The sequence below is a fragment of the Aptenodytes forsteri genome, unplaced genomic scaffold (genome assembly GCF_000699145.1).
Source record: "Aptenodytes forsteri isolate BGI_AS27 unplaced genomic scaffold, ASM69914v1 Scaffold2, whole genome shotgun sequence".
In the NCBI taxonomy this organism is placed as follows: Eukaryota; Metazoa; Chordata; class Aves; order Sphenisciformes; family Spheniscidae; genus Aptenodytes; species Aptenodytes forsteri.
In genome coordinates, this window is record NW_008795695.1 from 15,302,879 (window position 1) to 15,327,135 (window position 24,257).

At 36.4% G+C, this 24,257-nt stretch overlaps 1 protein-coding gene across 2 annotated transcripts in view; it reads left to right on the plus strand.

The window, feature by feature from the left end:
- CASK (calcium/calmodulin dependent serine protein kinase) overlaps nt 1–24,257 on the plus strand; it is a 138,089-nt gene that overhangs the window by 110,998 nt on the left and 2,834 nt on the right. Inside the window, exons 16-23 of one of the 2 annotated variants that reach the window (XM_009283032.2) lie at nt 3,054–3,122; nt 4,476–4,511; nt 7,318–7,514; nt 8,802–8,917; nt 14,015–14,095; nt 14,187–14,267; nt 18,275–18,477; nt 20,315–20,398. In XM_009283032.2, coding sequence (XP_009281307.1) covers nt 3,054–3,122; nt 4,476–4,511; nt 7,318–7,514; nt 8,802–8,917; nt 14,015–14,095; nt 14,187–14,267; nt 18,275–18,477; nt 20,315–20,398 — 867 coding nt within the window. The remainder of the gene's footprint in view (nt 1–3,053; nt 3,123–4,475; nt 4,512–7,317; nt 7,515–8,801; nt 8,918–14,014; nt 14,096–14,186; nt 14,268–18,274; nt 18,478–20,314; nt 20,399–24,257) is intronic. The other variant, XM_009283033.2, reaches the window with a different exon arrangement.

Genomic DNA, 24,257 nt, shown 5'->3' on the forward strand with positions numbered 1-24,257 from the left:
TATAAGAAATCTGGTGGTAATCACCATGGATTTTTTCCTTTAGTCTTGCAATGTTTCCATTAGTGCTCAGACTTTTAAGACTTTTTATAGTCTTAAACCTTTTTTACATTTTTATTAAAAATACTGCCAGAAAGGTTCCTTGAGCAAGACTGAAACTGAAATGTATTTTCAGGTTTTTGGAAAGTCCCTCTCATTTTTTTTGTGGATCTGGCAACAGTGTCATTAATCTAGCTGTTCTTGTCAGTATCTAATTTGATCAGGCCACATCTAGTAGACGTAATTGACTTCTGCTATAGGATTGCATCTCAAATGCATTTATTTATCATTCATAATCCACACCTAAGAACAAGGAATCAACAGGAAACTGGTTTTGCCATCGTTTGGAAATAATTGTGATTATTTCCTCTACGGCTTCAGCTGTGGTGCTTGAACTGAAGAGCAAGGATCCAAAAGACTGCCATTTTGTTATTTGGCTTGGGGCTACACAAGATTGGGAAGTCTAGATAGTCAAGTTATACTGAAATATGATGATAACATTTCTACACTACTCAGAATCATTGGATCCTCCAAGTGTTTTTCTCATCTTATCCCCAGGAGAACTAGGGCTTTTTCTGATTTACTGGAGAAACAAACTCACAACCAAAGCTGAAGTTTTCCAGTCCAGTTCTAAGCAGTCCTAGCATTCTACAAGGATCTCTCTACTTATTGATTTGTCTCATTAGACTGTGCATAATACAATTTTTCTCTTAACTTTTGAGTCTGATATTTTTGGAAAGAAAGACCAGGTCCCTAGGAAATTAAGAATCTAAATGCCTTTGAAATTGTGGCAGAACTGCCTAATTATTTAAAAATTGTACATCTGGCTCTTGACTAGCTTGATTGATTAATTTCTTACAGTTAGTACTGAAATCACCAATAGCACTGAAAATGTGTATTTTCCTCAGTATGTTATGATGAACATTTGCTTTGAGTAATATGCTGTCTTTTGTTGAGAATTGTTGGAGGAATACAAATCAAAACATTCTCAAACCAAGAAAATTTTCTTCAAAGGGAGAAGCCTTCAAGAGAGTCCGGAAACAGTGGTATTCTCCAAGTTACTCTAAACTTGTTTTTCTCCAAATGACTTGGGTGCTTGCATCACTTTCCAAAGCTTTCCCTTGCTAAACCATCACTGACTAGCAGATCATAACAAAATAGGTTAAAAAAAAAAAAAGAAAAGAAAAAGGGGGAAAAAAAGGTAAAATTAATTTTTCACCTCTTCTTGAAAGTGAGAAATTTGCAGAGGCAGAATTGCAGAGCAAGCAGAAAATCTCTTTAATAAAAGAAGGAAGTCACTGCTTTTTTGGTAAAAAGTATCTCCTAGCTGCTATTTGATAAAGGTGATGCTGATAATCCCGTACACAAAAAAAAGGAATAACGATCCTTTAGGCTTTTCTTTTTTCTATTTGTTTTTCAGTAATGAATAGCTTATTTGGTCTCATTTGAACATTTTAAACTTGTTATGCTGGAGTGATTTTGTAAATAGAATTAGAGCTGATTTCCCCCAGTCCGTTAAATGTTGCAAATAGTTCTGGGAGCCAAATGAGCATTTTGTTCTTATGCAAGTAGCAGAAGCATACAGACCTACATACTTTGAACCACAATGACTTTATAGCCATAATATTGCCATATCTGTCCTCAACTGTTTTAAAATCAAAGCAAGCATCTAGATAGCTACACATGGAACTTTCTGTGAAATCATGTCTAATGAGTCCACAAAAAAGTGCCGAAGTTCTACATGAGTTTGTTGCACATCAAGTGTACAGGCAGCAAGAGTGATAAAGTATTGCCTGTCATTTTAACTTTTCTTGATGCTTTTAAATAGCTATGAGCGCTATCGCATAATCAGTATAAGTTTGAGAACATTATTAGAGGACGTTTACCTGATTAATGTTGTTGCATGAACAGTTTAGCTCCAATTCTGGTTTTTAATTTATTCACAGAGGGCACTTGTATTGATAAAATGTGACAGGGATAACTTTGTTTTCTTTGAAAACTGTTTTAGCCCTTTTTTTCTGCTATCCTTGATGTTATGCAAAATTACCAGACATTCCTAAATTGACCTTTGACATGGAACATTATATTTCAAAATTCCTTTGAGGGTAAAGGGAATTTTTTTTTTTGTCACAATGTATGATTGAATTATTTCCTGAAGAGGTGGCTGAATTATCTGATCTTACGGAATTAAGTACTATATCACAATCACTACAATCAAAATGGCATGTGAAAAAGATTGTTCTACAAGTGACTTTCTTGCCTCTGCAAAACCCAGTCAGAAATTCCTATTATCCTTTCTGTAGAATTTCCAGGTGTGCACCCCGCATCTGCTGTCTCCTCAATGAAGTGTAGGACCACACTGGTAGTCCGAGTTAAGAGAGGTGGCTTTTTTAAAGTGATATATTTTGGCAAAGTTTAATGTTTTTAAGCCTATAAGAATGTTGGGGGGAAAAAAACTCAGTACGCTGTAAAATGGATGAGGAGGGAGAAGAGAGTATCCAGCTTCCTTCTCATGTGTTAGCTTCAGTGTCTTTGAGACACTGCGGAGAGATGCATCTTACAGGGTAGAAACTGATCAACACTGACCTCCACCACACAGCTGAACAAAGATTTAGAAGTGTCTTTAAAATGGAGTATGTGCCTCATTCTATTCAAAGTACTATTCAGCATATAACTTTCAGGCAATTACTTTAACAAAGACACCAGTATGACTAATGGCCTTTAGCATTGTCAGCCACATGAGATCTAAGAGGTCCCAGATACTCAGTAATTAAAAAGCTGTTTGATTGCTAAGGCAATATAAAAATAGTTATTATCTAGGATACATCGAAACGTCAAACCTGAATCTTAAACTATGAAAAAAGTTTTCAGATTTGTGGAGTTTGTAGTGTGGAAGCTTTCACAGATGAAGCAGCTAAGCAAATGGTTATAAGGCTGTGGATGTAACTGTTCTTTTAAATATATCTGTGTTCCTGTGATAGTGTTGTGTTGTTAATGAACCTTGTGTCTTATTTCAGAGAGATTCCCCCTCTACATCCAGACAGTCCCCAGCTAATGGTCATAGCAGCACTAACAATTCTGTTTCGGTAAGATTTCCAGTTCCACACAGAGAAAGTGTGAAAGTTTTGTTGGTGCTCATCTGCCATTACTGTTATACTTATTGTGTGGTCAGTGGAAAATTTTGTCCTGCTGATAGAACCAAGGTTATTACATATGTACCTCCCCATTTTCTTTTTTTTAAGGGTTTTTTCCAACATATTCTTCTCATTAAAAGCCATATAGTGAATTAAATGTTAATAACTGTAATGTGACACTTCAATCATCCTGAAATCATTGTTAGCAGTTTCCTCAAAACTAAGCAAAGGTTTCAAGTGGAAGTTTTATTTCCATCCTGAACTTTGGAAGCAGTGTTTGAAGAAAGAATAACTGTGCAGTTGGTATTTCAAGACATTTGAGACTCTTTTTAAGTTTTGTGTTTTGAGAGACCTCTGGAACGTGTACTGGTTTCCGCTATCTGAGTTAACGAATTGGTGTGCCCTCTGCTGTTGTGGTACGTGCACATACTTTGTGAAATATGAGCCTTGCCTGGATATGAAAAGCAAAAGGAAGTGGCTTTAAACTGCACTACAAACCAAGCTATTATCATCACATCTTTAACACAAAGTACTTCTGTTTCATATGTATTCAGGTAGAAAGATGCCGTTGGTCTCCTGTTTTTCTAAAGTACAGTAATGTTAAAATTTGTGTTGTTTATCATTTGTCGTTGTTTGGACCAGTGTAGTAACTGTACACGCAAGTTCCTTCAGTAAGAGTGCTGTCAATATCATGAGTTCATGGGACTAGCTAAAAAAAACCAAAACTGAGTAACTACTCCTTTAACTATTAAAAAAATTACAACTTAGAAATTATTTGCCACAAGGTAAAGTGCTTATTAATTAATACAATGAAAAATAATTGTGGATGAAAAATTTAAGACATTTTTGTGAATTAAATTGAATTTGTACCACGATTAGTAGTTATAATTTTATTCCTCAGAACAACTAATCACATTATACATTTTTAATAATAAAATTTTTAATATTTATAATAGTTTTCCTTCTCTTTTAAAAACAAGACTAAGTATTAAGTGGAAAAGGCATTCACATGAAGAGCCTCTTTCACTTGATGGTGCTTTTGTGTTGAAGATGCTGAATTATTTATTAAAAAGCACATTTTCTATCTGCTTAAACTTTTTACCTGCTTTCTTCAGCTTGCTGCTAAACAGCCTGGGTTTGATTTTTCTTTAAGAAAAAAATATCTCTAAACATGGGTCAATGCTTTATACTTTTGTCTGACTTACCATTTTACTGTAATGTAGTATGAATCACTAACAAATGGTGTTGTATACCCTTAAAAAATAAAATGAAAATTTCTTCTCCTGGGTTGACTTTATTCTGCAGGACTTGCCATCGACAACACAACCAAAAGGACGACAGGTGAATAGATATCCTCCATGGGAATTTTTGTAAACTTAGCTGCTAGTGAACATCCCTGCTTATCTTTTTCCCCCTCATATTCTGTATGTGCTGGACTAAAACATTTAAGCTTGGAAAATTTGTTCCATTTTTTTCATTTTTCTTTTTAACTCATTTGTTTGTGGCTAATTCAAAATAGCAATTTTTCATGTGTCCATATGTGTGAGAGTTACAAAGTCATTGTAAATTTAACTGGAGTTGTTTTAGTTTAGAATGCATTAATAGACTTATTGTTGTGCAATGACCTGTGCAGGTTTTCATCTTGGAGGAAAGCTCAAATTTATACTTTAGCTGAAATGGAGACTAGTATGGCAAGTGTCTAATACTCTAAAAAATTGTACTGACAAAGATTCTAAAGCTTGAGTTGGTCTATAACTAATTATTAACATTAAGAAAACTCTTCAAAGAAAAACATTAAGGACAGTTTCTATTGAGAGTTGATAAGTCTGAAGATAGCCTCTTATATTTTCAGTCCTAAGGCCCAGATTCAGTAACCTCCCTTAACTTTGTTACCTTGACAGTAGTACATGTCGTCATGGACCAAAGAACGACCTTCCCTCTCCAGAGTATTCCAAGAAAGCCCTTAAGGGCTCTGCAGAGGATTCGCTATGATTCCCTTTGCAGTTTTCAGAATTTATTTTTTTTTTACTGCAACCTCCAAATCAACACATACCTTCAAGAGATTTGTGATTCATCTTCAGTAACTGCTCCATTTATATATAGCCCTTCCAGAATCTGCCTCTGAATCTTAATGTGGACTCAACCTCTTACTCTGCCAAGGGTTTCAATAATAACTCTTGCAGTTCCATCCAAAAGAGTCAATGGACTCCATGATCTGTTGTCTTTAACAATCTTTTTATACTACTGTCTGGTTAAGTTGGCTGGAATATCAGTTACAAGGATGGATTGCTTTCACTTCGTTTCCCATTTTTAAAGCTTACAGCTATATGGTTCTTTCAAATTTCTGTTGTCTTCTGAAGTTTCCAGCTGCCTGAATGTAGTCCTGGAAAGGCTCCACAAAAGACCTTCCAAGCTGTTGTGTTAGGTTTTGGTTTTCCTCTCATAAGGTATTTTTCCCAGGAGAAGAGAGTTTGTTCAAGGCAATATCAGAATAATGGTGTTCCTCGTACTCGCACCATTTATAGTTACCTGTTTTTTTTCAAGAGTCTTTTCCCATTGAACCAGCGTATTTTTCTGGTAGCTTGTCATCCTTGAAGACAGTAAGGGCTTCGATAACAGATACATTGCTATCTGTAAGGAAGTCTGTAACATTCCATGAACAGTCAATATATGGTAGATAATGGCTCAAACTGGAGCAGGGACTTGAAAAGCAAGGAAGTTTCTAGATGGTAAAAATACTGCTCACTTTTCTAGACCTATGTTAGATAAGGTTGAGGGGAAATAAGGGATTGGTTCAATACTGATTACTTCATAGAAAGCCAATTACTAAAGAAAAGTAGTTGGTTTCAAAATATCCTATTTTTCAGGTGATTAAAAGAAGTTGGGTTGCTTGTGGAAGCTCACACAATGCACAGCAGAACAAGGGTCAGATTTAGTATATTAAAAATTGAGTTCTATATTGGTATTATCATCTGATGCTCTCACTGTAAACAGATAAAAATGCATCAGGTACAAGATAGTCCTGATTAGCCATGTTAAGTTAATTTATTCGTATGTTGGGTTGCAGATTGGATTACTACAGAAATAAACTTTTAAAAGTGCCATGAATAGTGCTCACACTGCATAGTTACAGCTATTTTTGGAGCAGAATTTGAGCAAAGTTGAAAAGTGTTTGTTACAGTTTAAATGAAGGGTATTACTTTGCAATGTAAATTTTTTTTTTTTAAATCTAGTCAATTTATAGTAAGAAAATCAGCAGTAGAATATACATGGCTGTCGGAGATGCTATAGGGTGATGTTTGAAGTTCATAAACTGTAGAAATTACCCATCTTGTACATGACATTTAATTCCAATTTTAAGATTCTTGGATGCATCAGGGCTGTAATTAGCAACCAAAACTGGAGATCACTTTTATTTTTATTTTCTAGGGTTGAGACCTCATTAACCCACAAAGCAAGGATTGGTATATTATTTTAAATTGTGAAGTCAGAATCTTAATTCTTTCTGTTAATGTTCCTTAGAGAAAAACTTACTCAAATCATTAGTTTTCATTTATATGGGAGTAAACTTTTACTGAAAAACCCATGCAGAGAATTCCCAGATTCCTCCCAAGTAACTGTATGTGATAAATGCAACACAGGACTTCCTATTTAATCTAAAAAAAAAACCCAAAGGTACTTTTTTCAGTCTGAATACTAAAGATCAGTAATGTAGCCTAAGTCCTTTATACTGTCCAATAAAATTTCCTGTCATACAAATTTTTAAAACATATCATGGGACTTCAGTTGGAAAGTACAGTACAGTTCAAGTTGTAAGCTGCTGGCTTTTAGTCTGTAATGATTCATGATAGTTAATACTGATTTGATGTAGCTTATTAGTTTATATTACGTGTTCATTTTTGCTGTTCGGGTTTTACAGTATGTAGAAGACATGAGCTTTCAAAATAACATCATAAGTCTCCATTGTTTGCTGGGGGGGGTTCTGTTTCATTTTCAACTATCACTTATGCTTTTGCCATTCTGTTTCTTCCTTTGCTTGTTGCAAACAGTATGTGTAGCTACATGCACAGATCAAATTTTCACCTGTTACTCTTACTACTGTACCAGTAATAATACCGCAGTGTCTTTCATAAACTCTTTTTTATAGATATATGTAAGAGCACAATTTGAATATGATCCAGCAAAGGATGACCTCATTCCTTGCAAAGAAGCTGGCATCAGATTCCGAGTTGGTGATATTATCCAAATCATTAGCAAAGATGATCACAACTGGTGGCAGGGTAAACTTGAGAACTCCAAAAATGGTACTGCAGGTCTTATTCCTTCTCCTGAACTTCAAGAATGGTATGACTTAAGTTTTCTATAAAAATGAATTTAGCTTTGCTTTTATTTCTGTCTTTCACGCTTTTCATTTGTTGTATAGCTAGTTTTTGTGTAATTTTTTTCTTTTTTCAAAAAAAAGTCTATATATTGTCTCAGTTTGTGTGGCATTGATTTTTTTTTTTTGTCCTCGTATATGCATAGCAGTAAGGGTTGCATGCAATATCGTATGTGTGGTTACATTAGAAAAATAAACACCTGTGTTAGTAAACATTGTGCTTTGTGATATACTATAGGAAACCAGGATTGAAAGCTACATACAAATTGTTTATGTAAAGGGGTCAAGTTAATTTCTCTTTAAGGTTTTAAACAGTGTTTTCATTAGTACTGCTTACGTGAGAGTGCTGCAGGAATAAGGTGTTAGCAAGATGTCAAGCACAAAGATCATTGAGGGAGTCTGGGGGTTTTCTCTCCTTTTCATTTTTCATGTGAAAGCCAAAAAGTAGAAAGAAGTCACAGTGCAAAGATTCCTGAATGACAGATTCAATGAACAGCAATGGCACTGAGTACTGCAAAAGCAATGCAGAGCCTTTAAATAACCTCTTGCAGAAGCTGTTTAGTAAATATTTTAAATGTATCGGCACAAACTCTGGCAAGCAAGTCCTGGGCCATGAAAGTCATGGCCATAACTCCAGAAAGTTTATCAATATGGATAATCTAGCCCAAAATATTTCATACAAGATTTCATACAGAAAAGAATTAGAGTGCTGTAAAGGATTTAACAGCACCTGTGCCACCTAGACTGGCTAAGGGAGATTTTGCTAGAAGAGAAACAGAGGCAGACAAGACATTTCATTCCATCTCAAGAGCTCCCTTGCAAGCCCTGACATAAGGGAGACACTGGTATGCATTGCAACAGGAACACTTGCAATACTTCATCCTAAAGATTGACCTCAAAACAGTTCCTCAACACAACTTGCTCTGAAGTAATTTAGACCATAGCGGTCTTTTCAGACCTCATGCTCTTCCCGTCTAATCTGCTGCAAAGTGCTCTACAGCCATTTTAGTAGCTACCCTTCCTCCCATGCTCACTTGATCTGTGAGCTTTAATGATCTACCTCTAAGAAGATATTCTTTATATCAAAATACCTCTGTATATAAGTGCTTTTAAGTCATCAAAAAAAAAGGGTTTGAAAAGTTTTCCTGTACTCTTGTACTATTAAAAAGTCTTATTTTTATAATTCATTCTGTGTGACTTTTTAAAAATGCATTGCTTACAACAAAAAAATTTTTTTCTCCTCCATATGCCAGGCGAGTTGCTTGTATTGCCATGGAGAAGACCAAACAGGAGCAACAGGCCAGCTGTACTTGGTTTGGAAAGAAAAAAAAGCAGTACAAAGACAAATATTTGGCAAAGCACAATGCAGGTATGAAAAAAAAATGCAAGTATCTTTAAAAGGTTAAATTTTTTACAAGCTAAACCTTGCCATTAATTGTTCAGCTGGCACTGTTATATAAACCTAATGAGCTACTTAGGAAAATATAAGTAAAATTCTAATTATGCCAGCATTACTCTGCTTGTTCTTGGCTATTTAAACATACAGCTTAATCGGTGAGAGGCAAGCTGCAACAAAATAAATGCATCATAATATATCCTAATATAGGCTTACATTGTTTTCTGTTTTATACTTAAAGGAGCACTAGAAACAAACAGGATATGAATTTTGCGATCTATATAACTGTACTGTGCTCTACAGAAGGCTTTTCAGTAGCATCCTTGTTAATATGTGTTTATAGTTATAGACTATATATGTGAGAACATCATGAAAGGGCATTTTTGTTGAAGCGTTACAGCCGGAAGTGGAATAAGAGCCATTGCGTAGCCAGTCTGTTATTTACAGTTACCGAATAGAACAAACTGTGGAAGTTGATCCTCCTTGCAGTGATTTCTGCCTGAATCCTAAGTTTTGGTTTTCTATTTAGACTGCTGAAAAATTGAATTGTTTTAGAAAATTTTGAAAGTAGAAGTGTAGAGTAAGAGATCCTTGCTGAGCAAAATTCATTAGTTTTAGTAGTAAAGAAGGAAGACCCCTTTGTTCATGAGCGGAATTTAGTTCTTTTCTTCTTTTTAATATAAAATACTCGATGTGTTGAAACTGTTTCTATTGCTTTTGCATAGATATCACATACTGTGACGATAAATATGTTGTTGTGGTCTCTTGGGAGACTTGCAGAGACTTTTATTAGAATTTAAAAGATATACCTGTCCAAACAGTGTAATGAAAGTGTTTTATATATTGCATTAATTTCTGGGGTTTTTTCAGTTGCATTCTTGAGTGCACCAGTTAAACAATATAAATCTTTATTTTCACATTTCTTCTTACCTGTACAATCTGTGTAAAGTATCAGAGCTCATAATTTATCAGTACTACAGAATTTATGTTTACTTAAAAGTCATTCGAAAATAAAATCTAATAAAGTCAAAGAACAGTAATTGTCATTTATACTCCTTAATTCACCGTCACATTTAAGATGATCACAGTTAAATACAAAATTACTCGTTACCCTGAAAACGCTTACATGTAGAGATTGAAAGCTTTAACTTGTTTCCTTCCTTTTGCTGGTTTAACATTCTGGTTGTTTTAATGTTTCGACTTCATTGCAGTAGCACTGAACCATGTTTTACTAATGATGACCTTAACAAAAACTGTTGAGAATAAACTGGATTTTATGACCTAAAGTCTCTGACAACACTGGTTTTAAAGTATTATCAATTGGTCTCAGCATACACTCCCACAGCATTGCTGCTCCCTTCAGTTGTGCCAGTGTAACTTTGCGTGGCCATGCTGTTAACTGGATTAACTGAAGAGCAATCCAACAAAACACACTGATTCTTTTTCTTTAGGGCAGTTACATTTTTTAATACAGTTCACAGTGCAACTACATAGTTAATAATGTCAGTGTGACTAAGCACAGCATGCTACAAAGGAATAATCAAAGGAAAGAGGATGGCCAGGGAAGGAGAAGGAGCAGGCAGTACTTTAGGAGCAAAACTAGCTCAAAGACTTTGTATCAATTAAATCCCTGAAAGGAAGGTAATCCAGACTTTCTTATCTTGATTTAGGGGGACGTTTTGAAGAAGGTTGACAGCACTTTGAGTCGCATGGTTTGCCTGCCTTAGTGCTTGCCACCATCAGTGCTGTTCGTCACTTTACAGTGTTTGCCAAAAATTAGAAACATGAACATTAAAGATTATCAAAATGACCATAAAAGAAACTGTTCTTTTCAGAATACCATCTGACACTTCCCCTTCCCCCTGAGAAGTCAAAAAGTTAATGAAAACACAGATTGGAATCAAGATTTCTCTTAGAAATGTTCATTGATCTTAGTGTCCTTGAGGTATTAAAGGTAATACCACTAATATTCCGGGGAATGATGCCAAATGTAGCATATAAAGAGATTCACCGAAATGCTATGGTGCTCACATGAGTTTGTTAAGTTTAACTAAGGTGGTACTGAATTTACCTTCTCTGAACTACTCTCTCACGTCTGGTATTGTTAGTCACAAATATGGCAACACTGGCTTTTGCAAGCTTTCAGTGCATCTGTCTCAGAATAAAAAACAGATCTTTTCTTCTGTTGGATCCAAAATAAGTATAAGTAATTTGGAACTGAGAATTCTAATCCAGATGTCAAAATGTTGCTCTCACAAGAAAGTAGAATGTATTTCTCTATATCTTAGTATAAAATTCAATAAATCATTTAAAAGTATGTAATCTATTGGGACTTCCCTGTTACTTTTGTCTTAGAGATGAGACTGAACTGGGGTGCTGAGAAATGACCTAGTAAAATACTCCATAGTCAACTGAGATTTGTGTGGCTAGCTAATGATTTGAGAGCCAAGATTTTGCTGTGATATATTGGGATATTACTGGAACTAGAAATGAAATTATTCTGCAAATCAGGCATAGTTTGTGTGTAAAGAGGAGAATATTTCAGGTGCTTTTTATAATTAAAAGCAAATATGTTCTCCTTTACAAGAAAAATATCATCCCGTTTTTTCTTTCCTCCAAACTTGATACTAGAGTATTGTGTCCTTCAAGAGACAATTTCATGATCATACATCTTATCATTGTAAAGTTGGTTTTAGACCAAAGCCCACAGAAAAAATTAAATATTTTTCATTATTAGGTTCACTGACGTTTTTATAAATGCTCTAGAGATATACTGCAGTGATATCTAGATATATTTTTTTATTTATTTTACTGAAATGTTATTGCAGGACGTCATAAAAGAACACTCTTTAGAACATACTAGAACTATGCTTCATATTATGCATAATGTAGAAAATTGCCAAGCTTTTATAAAATATGTTTATCATTTCTTAATGTGATTTATTTGCCTTGTGTTTAGACTATTGCATGGTAAAGTTTATTTTGTGCATATACTTTTTATTTTACTAATATATTACGAGCCATATCTCAATGACCCCTGTACATTTTTCATGCTGTCTTACTCCCAATGGCCTCTGTGCATGTAAGTAACCTGTCAAGTGACAATGCCTCTTTATTTGCTTCTTACTGTTTCCTTTCAAGAACTCCTTTTCTTTATTAGCTAGTAACACAGAAGCATTAAAGTTCAGTCTTTAAATGTGCCCTGTATTCCTCCTATCTTGTGTATATTAAAAAATTAACCATTTTTCATTTGAAAACCCTACAATCATTAGTTAACTCCATGTAGACTGAGACACATCTTCTCCGTGCTGCTAGTTTGTGGTGAAGGCATTAATATGTATCATTTCTGTTGTTTGTTCCTGTTGTTTGTATCTAACATAATGTGGTTTTGTTCAAGAACAAAATAAAGGATTGATTTTTTTTTCATTATTTTTTAATGGGAAAAGATACTTGCAGGCCTAGATGGTTAGAATGGTAAAACTGTTTAACGTGTTGTAGATCTTTAGCCCTTTCTAATATGAAATGAATTATTAATTAGTTTAAATAGTGTGAAGGTGCAAAAAAGACAGTAGTAAGAATTCCATGTTTGTAGGTTTGCGAAATGGAAGAAAAATATGACTAAATTCTTGCTTGTAATATTTGGGGAAAGGTTGAAAGAGATTCTTGTTTAGAATTAAATTCAAATTGCTTCAAATGGACTAGGAAGTTTTCATACCTCTATCTTTTCAAGGTCTTAAATAGTTGAGTATGTCAATTGACTAATTTGTAGTTTGACCAAATTGAAGTAGTTGTATTTTTTCTCTAGGGTAAAAAGACTGCTGTTGAATTGAAAAATCTGCCCTATAAAAAGAAATACATTAAGTTAAATCCTTTGCTGCTTTAACTGGGACTTTAGTACAAAAGCATGTGCTTTCTGGTAGGCTCCACAGTCTTAATGATGATCTTGGTGGCTGGGGACTTCCGGAGCAAGCAAACTACAGCTCCTGCCACTGCCTACTTTCCTAAGGGGTTTTGGATAGGGGGAGAGGGAGAGGGATATATCCAGACTCATCCTAAAAGATGGATGGGGTATAGTTCAGGTGAATACACCAGCTTAGGACTTGGAAACACTCAAAGAATCCCATACTTTAGATGCAGTCTCTCCTCCCTTCTTTTTATAGCACGCATAAATACAGAACTGAAAACTCGTTTGTTATTCTGCTCACAATTGCTGATTTGTGTAATCTTTATAAATATAATTAACTGCCTCCTGGCTTCTTCTTTCATTAGAGTTCTGCAAGAATTACCACAGATGATGTGTTATTGGGCACAGGAGCAATAAGCTGTTTTTAATGAACAAAACTTGATTTGTCGATCATTACATACCTTGGCAATTGACAGTAGATTGATAGGCATGATGGAATTCATCCAATTTCAACTGCAGCTGAAATTATTTCTGAAATAATACTTTTACAATTTTTCCCTAAATACGGTGGAGGTTCTTTTATGTAATGCCATCACTTTTCGTTAGAATTCGTCATTCTGTCACAAGTTTTAAAAGCATGTCAATTTAACTAGCACATGTGTTTAAAGAGAACTCTAATTACAATTAATACAGTGGTAGCTTTGAAGAACATATACCACAAAGTATTAACACTCTTCTCTATACAATTCTCATAGATCTTGTTAAAACATGATTATGAAAGTATCCCTATCTTTAGTGTAAATAGATGTTCTCATATTGTATTCATGTTGGTCACTGTCTACAGATTTTTCTTTAGTATTGCTATTTCTTAGGAATGCAAACGTGAATGGCATGCCATTTTAGCTAATTTTTGTGGTCTGCTGAACACTGCATGAAAGGACATGCAAACTTTCCTGAGCATTTCAGTAGCTTTGTTATTGCTTTTTAACAGTTTTTTAAATGAATACTTGTTAAAATTGCATAATGAAATGGTTTTATTTTCCATAACATATTACTTTGTATTGTAAATGTAAAACTTGCTAAAATTATAATTTGTAGCACAATTAATTATCACCCTTAATATGCCTTTTTTTCTTATCCCTGTGGGGGTTTCTTTTGTGTTTTAGTGTTTGATCAATTAGATCTCGTCACGTATGAAGAAGTAGTAAAACTGCCAGCATTCAAAAGGAAAACACTAGTCTTACTAGGTAATTTTGAGTTATTAATCTGAACATAACAGCATAGTTTTGAACCCCTTCTGGTGGAAAATTTATAATTCATTTTTGTGTTGTGGATTAGGTGCACATGGTGTTGGAAGAAGACACATAAAAAACACACTCATCACAAAACACCCGGACAGATTTGCTTACCCCATTCCTCGTAAGTAGCAATGTTCAATGTAGTGCAGAATTGCTTGTAGCATCCTTGACAATATACCCATTGTAGTACTATATGTGTTCAGTTCTGCTGAGACGAATCCTGTCTTAAAGGTGGGAACTGTGTTAGGACTGGGTATATTTCTTCTTTTGTTTTTTCAGAGGGAGGGGTAGTAAGTAACACCATTTTTACATGGAATGTTTCCTAGCATTCACAAAACTTCTTGTTAAGCATACTTCTCTCTACCCCAAATGTTTGTTAATTCAGAATGAAGGCTAAAACATTTTTCATTTTTCTCTGCTAATCTTGCATTTACAGTTCAGCTAAGACTGGAACAGCCATGACGTTGAAAACTGTATATAATTCCCATGAGAAGAAGTATAAACTGGATTTAGAGGAAAACTTTAATGTGTACCTTATCTCAATGTTTTAAATTACTTTTCACAGCCTAGCCTTGAGGACTGGTATTATACTAAAATAACTTCAAGTTTCCAGAGACGACAATAAGAAAAAGAAAAAACGCAATTAACTTCACTGCTTAGAAGTGGGTTGTTACAAAGAGCACAGGGGTGTTTTCCCTTCATGACAATCTCTACCAATACCATGCACGAATTGCATATCCTACTACATGATCACTTGGAGATGCACCCTTTTTCCTCAAGCTAGGCATTCTGAAACAAGAGCATCCAGCTAAATCTGTCCACTCTATTTCAGGCTGATTTCAGAAGCACCATGCATGGCTCAGAAGTGACACTGATGACCATTATGCATTAATTTAATTTTCTTTATACCTTGCCAGTGCTTTACTTTAAAATTGCACTTAGGTGTTTTTCTACCTATAAGGCTTTTGTTGTTGCTAAAAAGTATTACTTTTAAGAACTTATCTGTAAACCTATTTGGAAGGGGAAAAGGATTAGTTTGCTGCTGATTTAAGTTCCCCAGGCTTGCTCGCTAAGGAGTTAGACAAAGACCAGTGCCAGCAGAAGGAAAACAGAAAGACCTAGCCCTTTTGAAAGCATGAACCATTAGACCACTCCAGCAGCAATGTGAAACTGCACTGTTTGTCACACTGCTGTTTATATCTCGACACTAAAATCCTGGATTAGACACTTTAAAAGTGCAGTGCCAGGAGTATGTGATGTACATTGTACCTATGTTATTCAATACAGACAAGACTATATAGGGGGAAGGGAGTAGTAACCCAGCAAATATGTTCTCCATTACAGAGAACTTAAAACAGTAATAAATGCTTTACAGCATGCTTTTCACCCAGTCTCTCTCAAGTACTAACTGTACTGCTGTGGGGAGGTAGAAGCTGAGCTAGTTATTTTATCTTCAAATGCCTATTAAAATGGACTCACCTATACCGTGACAAGCATGCCTTAGATTGCATCATCATCATCATCACCTGACCTCCAGCCCCACTCCAGAAGAGCAATCCTGCATTAGGTTCCTGCTCTGTGGAAGCACTGAAATTGCTTCACTGATTATGTAAGAAGACTAAAGAGACTAGACTGCAAATCAGGATGAAATTCAGGTGTTTAAGCATCAGTATGATGTTTAGATGCCTGTTTTAGACATCACCTGACCTCCAGCCCCACTCCAGAAGAGCAATGGTCTCCTTTAACGCCTGTGTTATATCTAATAGTCCTATGTGGGTGTTTCAGATCTAAGGCATTAAGGGCAGTTAAAATAGCACTTTATGCTGGTGTTTAGAGACCCAAATTACTTCCTTATGTTAGTGATATAAATAGATCATACAAAATATATCACATACACTTTAAGTATTATGGGAACCTGATCTGTCTTTCAGCTGACTCTAGGTAACTGAATTTATTCTTTCCAACTCTGAGGGATGGATTTTACTGCATTTTCTGCATTCTTTTACAAAACCGTGGTAGGAATAGGTAGCTTCTGAGATAGGCCTTAAGTTGGGTGTGGAGTTTTGGGGAATGCTTTATGAAGAAATTATCTACTTACTGAAAACCTGATCGTAAAGGTCATGGCACACACAATGGTACTTAATTAAAAGGATTAGTAGGCCATACATCTCTTACCACATACGTCTGCAGAAGCAATATATTTGAAAAGTATGTTATTGCTAAGTAGCTTTCATCTTTCTTGACCACAAGTAAGCAGGCGCTCACCCACTTTTCAGACTTATACTTTCACACTCAGAAGAAGAAAACCTCATAAGAATTTAAGTAAAAAAATGAAAATACAGAAATGCTTTTACAAAAGAAGAGGATTTGGGAGAAATGTAAGAGTATGTAAATTCAGTAGACCTAGGGCAGCAGTGAGTAGTATAGTGATATTATATGGTTTATATAATCCATTGTTCTTGAATTCCTTAAAATAATAACTATGATCTATAATATTTCTATAGAACTTTTCATCTTTAAAATATGCTAATTAATCCTCAGAACACTGCTAATTAAACCTCAGAACAGTAGTAGGTATAGTTAAAAATAGAAGATGAATTCAATTTTTGGATACCTTGTTTGAAATTATGATAGGGTTGTTGGAAGGTACGGGATTAGATTGGGAAGAGATGTGGTGTTTCAGATATGTCACCAACATAAATGTGATAGTGTAAAAATATAAGAGTAAATCAGTATGAGGGAATATTAGAAGAAAGATAACCGTGCCTGTGGGAAAAGAGGAGCAGATGACCTACAGAATCACAGAATGGTTGAGATCCTTACCTCTGGAGGTCATCTGGTCCAATCCCCCTGCTCAAGCAGGGCCACCTAGAGCCAGTTGCCAAGGACCATGTCCAGGTGGCTTCTGAATATCTCCAAGGATGGAGACTCCACCACCTCTCTGGGCAACCTGTGCCAGTGCTTGGTCACCTTCACAGTGAAAAAGTGTTTCCTTATATTCAGATGGAAGCTCCCATGTTTCAGCGTGTGCCCATTACCTCCTGTCCTGTCATTGAGCACCACTGAAAAGAGACTGGCTCCATCTTCTTTACACCTTCACTTTAGATATTTGTACTCATTGATGAGATCCCCCCTGAGCCTTGTCTTCTCCAGGCTGAACAGTCCCAGCTCTCTCAGCCTTTCCTCACAGGAGAGATGCTCCAGTCACTTAGTGCCCCTTCACTGGACTTTCTCCAGTATGTCCATGTCTCTCCTGTACTGGGGAGCCCAGAACTGGACCCCAGCACTCAGGTTTGGCCTCAGCAGTGCTGAGTAGAGGGGAAGAATCACCTCCCTCCAACTGCTACCAATACTTTGTCTAATGCAGCCCAGGATACATTTAGCCCTTCTTTGCCACAGGGGCACACTGCTGGCTCATGTTCAACTGAGTGTCTACCAGGACCCCCCACAGGGCCTTTTCTGGAGAGCTGCTTTCCAACTGATCAGCCCCCAGCACGTACTGGTGCATGGGGTTGTTCCTCCCCAGGTGCAGGACTTCACATTTCCCCTTGTTGAACTTCATGAGGTTCCTGTCAACCTCTTTCTCCAGCTTGTCAAGGTCCCTCTGGATGGCAGCACGACCCTCTGGTGTATCAGTCACTCCTCCCAGTTTTGTATCATTGGCATCCTTGCTGAGGGTACACTCCACCCCATCATCCAGATCATTAATGAAGATGTTGAACAGGATTGGGCCCAATACCAGCCCCTGGGGTAAAATGGAGATGTTAATTGAATTGTTTAGAAACTATTAAAAACTGCGAGATCTGGCCTTTGTTTGCTGTTGAAAGCAGCTGATAGAGTCTTATAGTCTTGACCAGGTAAAGGTTATTTATGACCTTCTGTTCTTCCTCTGTTACCTTTTGATTTTTACCTTTCCACATCCCTTCATCTCCTGCTTTTCCCAACACGCATCCCCCAGACTCCTGCTTTTCCCAGCTCCTGTCATTCTGCCTACCCCAAGCTCATGCTTCATTGTTCTGTATGTGATTTGACAGGTCATCATTCAGTGAATAAGTATTGATAAACCAAACAAAAAGCCATATATAAGCTTAATATTGCTTTTGTACTAAAAATATTTCGTATTTTCAGACACAACCCGACCTCCAAAGAAAGATGAAGAAAATGGGAAAAATTACTACTTTGTATCACATGACCAAATGATGCAGGATATATCAAACAATGAATATTTGGAATATGGCAGCCACGAGGATGCAATGTATGGGACAAAACTGGAAACAATACGGAAGATCCATGAGCAGGGACTAATTGCAATACTTGATGTAGAACCTCAGGTAACTAATTAGAAGTATTTGAAGATGGGACTGATCACAAATCCTTCAACCTTATTTTATCGAGATGTATTTATTTTTATTGATTGCACACTAGATAAGTAATGCATACAGTAATGTGGAACAAAAGTCCCTGGAACACCAAGGTATCAATCTGTGAAGTAGAATTCTGGTATTCATCTGGTTAGAAGAACATACAGCAGAAACAAATTCATAGTTTAGCTTGGTATGCAACCACTATAGCTTGAAAAGCTACTTACCATGTAACGTTTTAATATATTAGTCTCATGTCCAGTGAAATTTATCAAAACAAGTGATTGTCATTGCCTGCCAGGAGTAATGTTTCGGTATTTTCAAAAATTTCTCTTTGATGCTGTATTAGAGGGTAATAGTGTTATCTATTTAAATTTGCTGCCTTCTTTCTTCTTTGTGAATGGATTCAAGAAGTTAAAATTCTTTAAGAATTTCATAACAGAAATAAGATACCTGACTAAATTATTGAGGACAGTTCACATAGTATGCTGGTGTGGTGCTGTTCTGAAAAATAAAATCCCACACGTAACAGTATTCAGGGAGAGCAGCATTTATACTTAGTTCAAATGGAGCAGCTGTTAAAAGCAAACTCTCTCGATAAACCTTTTCAACTTGCATTATTCAGAAGCCTTGCACTTCTCAGAAGCCATTTGAATCTCTGTTAGAATATATTTACATTTGGTAACAGCCACCTTTGCTACACTTCCTCCAGCATGTGTCCAGCAAGCCTCTTTCTTAGCCAGCTTCCTCATGCATCCGCCTCAGCTCATTAAGGCCAGCCTGCCTGTGGACTTATTCCTAGTTATCTTACACCACTTGCCTGTTTTCCCTTGGGTACTCTTAGTTATGTGAGTTTTCTTGACTTTCACATCTGGAGTTTTATCTCTTGTTTAGAGGAGCTTGGCATAGATGATATATATAGGTGGGTTTCAAGCAGCAGAGATGAAAACCTCTTTAGCTTGGGAAAAGGATGGTTGGGGTTTTTGGTTGGGTTTTTGTTTGTTTGCTTTTTAAAGTTTGGAGAAGACAGGAAGTGGAAGGAGCAAAAAAAGACTGACCTTTAGTAGTCTTACTTTATCTTGTCCATCCGTTTGAGTTCACCTGAGATATGTTTACTTGCTGTCCTGCACTCCGGTCTAGCTTGGATCTGTACCAGTTTCACTTATGGCAGCTCTGTGTGTCACTCAGTAAATTATGACTAAGTCAACTTTTTAATGAGAACTCTTCTTTTGCATAGATTTGGTTCAGGGGATTGGTGCTGCATTTACTGCATTAGTGCTATGCTCACTTTTTAAAAACTTCACTATGCTTACTTTTAAAACTTCGAACTTCTCACATCACATTCTCATTTGTTTCAGAAAATAATGACAAAAAGTCTTGGCAGGTAGAAAAAGTCAGACAAAAAATTATATTCTAATCAAGATTTATTCTAAAATACAGTTGGCTCTTTTCCCTATTTATGGCATGACTGAATTTTTTTACCTGGTGTTAATCATTCAGTTTAAATGCAAACAGAATTCTGCAGTCTTTGAGACTGTATGGGAAGAGCCTCTCTGAAAATGCTAAAGCTTTCATTGCCTTGAAAACTCACTTTAATTAAGGATAAATATATAGTTTGACCACCAAGAATGTAAAATAATGCAAAAAGTTAAGTGTCTGTATTACTAAGGTCTTGACTCCAGATCAGTTAAAAACAAATACCAGCGTTGGTAAATCATAATTTTGTATCTTTTGCTTGTGTGACTAAACTTATTTCACATTGATTGCTGGGGGATTCTTCTAAAGTATCTGATTTTTTTTCACCTAGGCATTGAAGGTCCTGAGAACTGCAGAGTTTGCTCCTTTTGTTGTTTTTATTGCTGCACCTACGATTACCCCAGGCATTAATGAGGTATGGCATGTTGCACTCTAATGTCCTATCAGAGACAAAATTAAGGATGGCATTCAAATATGCAGATAAGACTCTTTAATTGTTTCCTTGTCTGTAAATGGAGAGGCAGAAAGACAATTGTATGGCAGCATTATTAAGTTGATTGAGGGGTATTTATTGTTTATTAACTGATTTTTCTAATTCAAAATATGACCTTCAAGTTGAAGGATCCACATGATGTATTCTAAAAATACATATTCTTTTATTTCATTCCCTGCCCTAGCTCAAAGATCCATTTCCAAATCCTTGACAAATCATTAGCACAAATTACTCAATTCTGAGTTGCAGTGCTAGCACTAGATTACAGCTGGCCTGAACTGAAGAAATGGGTGTGCGTGACTGTGCTGTCATCCCACCTCTATCTTTTAGTACAGCAAATATATATCAGAAATAGGCTTATTTATTTCAAAGACTGTTCTCTAAGAATTGGAAGCTTTGACCAAAGGTGTAATTGCTTGTGGAATAATGTTAAGTATTCATGGAGGCCCATATCCTGAATTTCCTACTTAGTTTTTGTAGAGTATCTGCTCTGCAGATTGCTACTGATTTCAAAGATGATATCAAGCAATTCTGGATTTAGCTCGCAACATGGCAAACAGTATTTATACAAACACTTTAACTGCTCAGCCTTTTATAAACCGTGATATTAAGGTATTTAATTAACTGGATTTGACCATGAATCTATTCCAAATCTCCTAGATGTCTCCTTGATCACGCAAAAATAAAGTCAGAAGCCATGTCTCTACAGCCTGTTTCTATAGAAATGTAATTACAATATCATAAGTATGAAACTATGACATCACTGCAGAGGCTTGCGGGAAAATAAGGAACAAGACAAACATATTTAAATGCAAATACCCTGAATGATTGTTAAAATAGCAAGTAGAGAGTGAAAATTATTGGCCTCGAGCTGCAATTTTATTGGCAGCTGAGGCATTCTACTAGTTCGCTGTTGCTGAAGGGAGTGATTCTCTCTAACTTGCTTCTGGGACATATACTGCCAGTCTGCACTGGCTGTGGCGCTTACCAGATCCTTTAGTGAGCCACTTTAGCTCTAAATTGGATTTTTTTCAGTTTTCAAGCAGCTCACAAAGGCTCTGACAAGCACCAATGCCTTGAAAGCATATAGCCACTGCAAAGTAGTGAAAGCATATAGCCACGAAGAGAGATGGGAGGGGGAAGAAGGATCTTTTAACTTGCACAGCAGTAAGTTATGTCATTTCACTGTGGCGTATGGATCCGTACGCTAACTGCTAAATGTCACGAGTGTACAGACGAAGATCTCTCAGAACATCACAATTTGCAATGTTCATGAAGTGACAGTTTGTCTAACTGCTGGTGTTGGTGTGTGCTGTAAATTGGTATGATCTTGAGAAAATACTAAAACTTTGTATTCTACACTGAATTTGCTTTTGTGCAAGCAAATGGCATGGCATCACTTAAAAATAGCTAGAATCGTTCTTAGGATGTGTCAGGCAAGCATTGTGCTTACAGCAGCGCTCAGGCAGCCAGGTACCCTGTGGAATGATGTAATTGCCTGGGTTTGTTGCCTCCATACCTGTGTCTCAGCTCCCAAATAGTCTTCCTTGGCCTCACTCATCTGCCAGTGGTACTTAACTTTTAATCTTCCAGCTGTAGGATATAATACAGAGACATTTGGGACAGTTCATACGGGGGAGAAAACGTTTTGCTTAGTACACTGGGAAGAGGACAGAAATGTACCTTTTATAGTAGTGGTGGGGAAATATTTGTTCATGCCAAAGAAATATTAGTAGAAGTAAAGTATTATGTTTAAATATTTGCATTCGTGCTGTAAGACTGTGTCTTTATTTTAAGTTCTTGTGACTGAAGTCTCTGTGCACACAGGGTTTCACTCAGGCACATGAATTGCTGAACTGAGGCCACACTTAAAAAGCATGCTAATTTATGAGTCAGTTAAACTTAAGGAAAGGGAGGAGCAGGAAACGGTAATAGCAACAGACCTTACCCGAATACAGGATCCTATTTTCCAAGGTTTACTGGGCTGCATGAAGGGAGATATGCAAATTGTGTCCGTGTGTTAGCAGCCTGCAAGGCAGCAAAACAAGGGTGGAGAGTGTGTGTTTCATATTTCCCATTCATGCTTTCTTTTCAAAGGTTCATTTGCATAGTGAGTATCCCTTTCTGTTTATCCTCTTATCCTGCTTTGTTTATTTCACTTACGCTTTTTGAGAATAGTTCTGTAAATGACTGTCCTTTTTTCCCCCCTTATGTTTTCTTAAATTTCATCTTTGCTTTTCTTTTCATTTTCCTGCACTCGTACTAATTGTACATAGCTGCCAAAATGGTGCAGAAAATTGCCTGTAAGTACCAGCTAGGGGCTGACAAGGTAGTCCTGGTTATTTCAGTAGTTTTAGAATGTAGATATGCTTGTTCCCATTCAACGTTACTTTTGCCATTGGAATAAAAATTTAATGTAATAATGACTTCAGATATCTGCGCTAAAATTATCTGCTAGTAAAAAGAAACTAGAGAGTAAAATTTCTACTCTTACAGCTATACATCTGAACTTTGTGGTAAAATCAGTGCAGAGACCTGATCTTAAAAGTATCTCTCTTGAGACACTTTAGGCTATCATAGACCACACAAAATAGCTCAGTAATCAAGGATCACACAGCAAGAGGTAGGAGGCAAAATATTGTACTTTCCAACTGAATATAGCAGTGCACCACGAGCAATTCTGCAAAGCACAAAACCAGTTTAAATCATAAAGGAAATCTCCCAGAGTGTATCCACCTGTCTAATCACAAAGGAGACTTAAATCAGATTATTGCTGTGCTAAAACAGAAAGAGGAGAGGGCGTATCAGGAAACACTGGAGTAGCTCCTCTTTCCTCCAGCTGTTTTCTACCTCCCATTGCCCAGACAACAGCAAAGAGGAGTTGACAGGCTCCACTTTTTTGATCTAAATCTTTATTGAGCCATGTGTAAATCTTTACTGAGCCAAATTCTTCTGAACTTTCGCTATGCTTCCTCCCTTCCTACAGCCAAAGTCTAAAAGGAATTTTTCTTAAGAAGTTTGCAGTCCACCAGCTGTTTAAATTGAGGAGAGTTTCTTTCTGTTGGAGCAGAATTGGCAAAGGCCTGATGGTGTGTTTATACATTGTTCACAGCCTTAGAAGGGAATATTAGTAATTTGTTAGGCTGTGCTTTGACTGTCACAAGCAGCAACTATTGTCCTATGAACTTGAAGGCCAAAAAAACCCAGCCCTCACAAACTGAAGATATCACTGGTGGCCATTATGCACGTGGGAGAGATTTTGTGGATAAAAGCCATGTTTCTCTTCTTTCTGTCCCAGCTGTGGTGGAGAAGGAGAGAAGATTAGGAAAGTGAACTGAATTCTAGTGATAGGAAAGAAAAGTGTGTTCCAATAATGGACACACTGCAGCTAGACCCACATAAAATGGGCCTGTTGCATGAGAGCTGGGGGAAGAAGAAAAGACAGATGTTCTACTCCCAAATGTGAAATTACTGAAGTTGTGGCCATTCATTTGTCTGTCTGCAGCTAGCTGGACATTTTGATAAGTATCTTCTTTCTTGACACTATTGAGAGCACAACTGCTGGAAAATATTCTTCTTGGAGAATAATCTGGGATGTTCACTATTCAAAATCGAATTAAGAAATTTTAGAGAAATTGAGAGGAACTTACTACAGCAAAAATTTTGAGGAAGTGTTAGCTTCAAAGATTAATTTTGGCATTTAAGACTTACAGACACAGAGGAAACACTTAGCCAAGTCTGCCATGGTTTTGAATGTACAAATAGATACTCTATCTCAAAC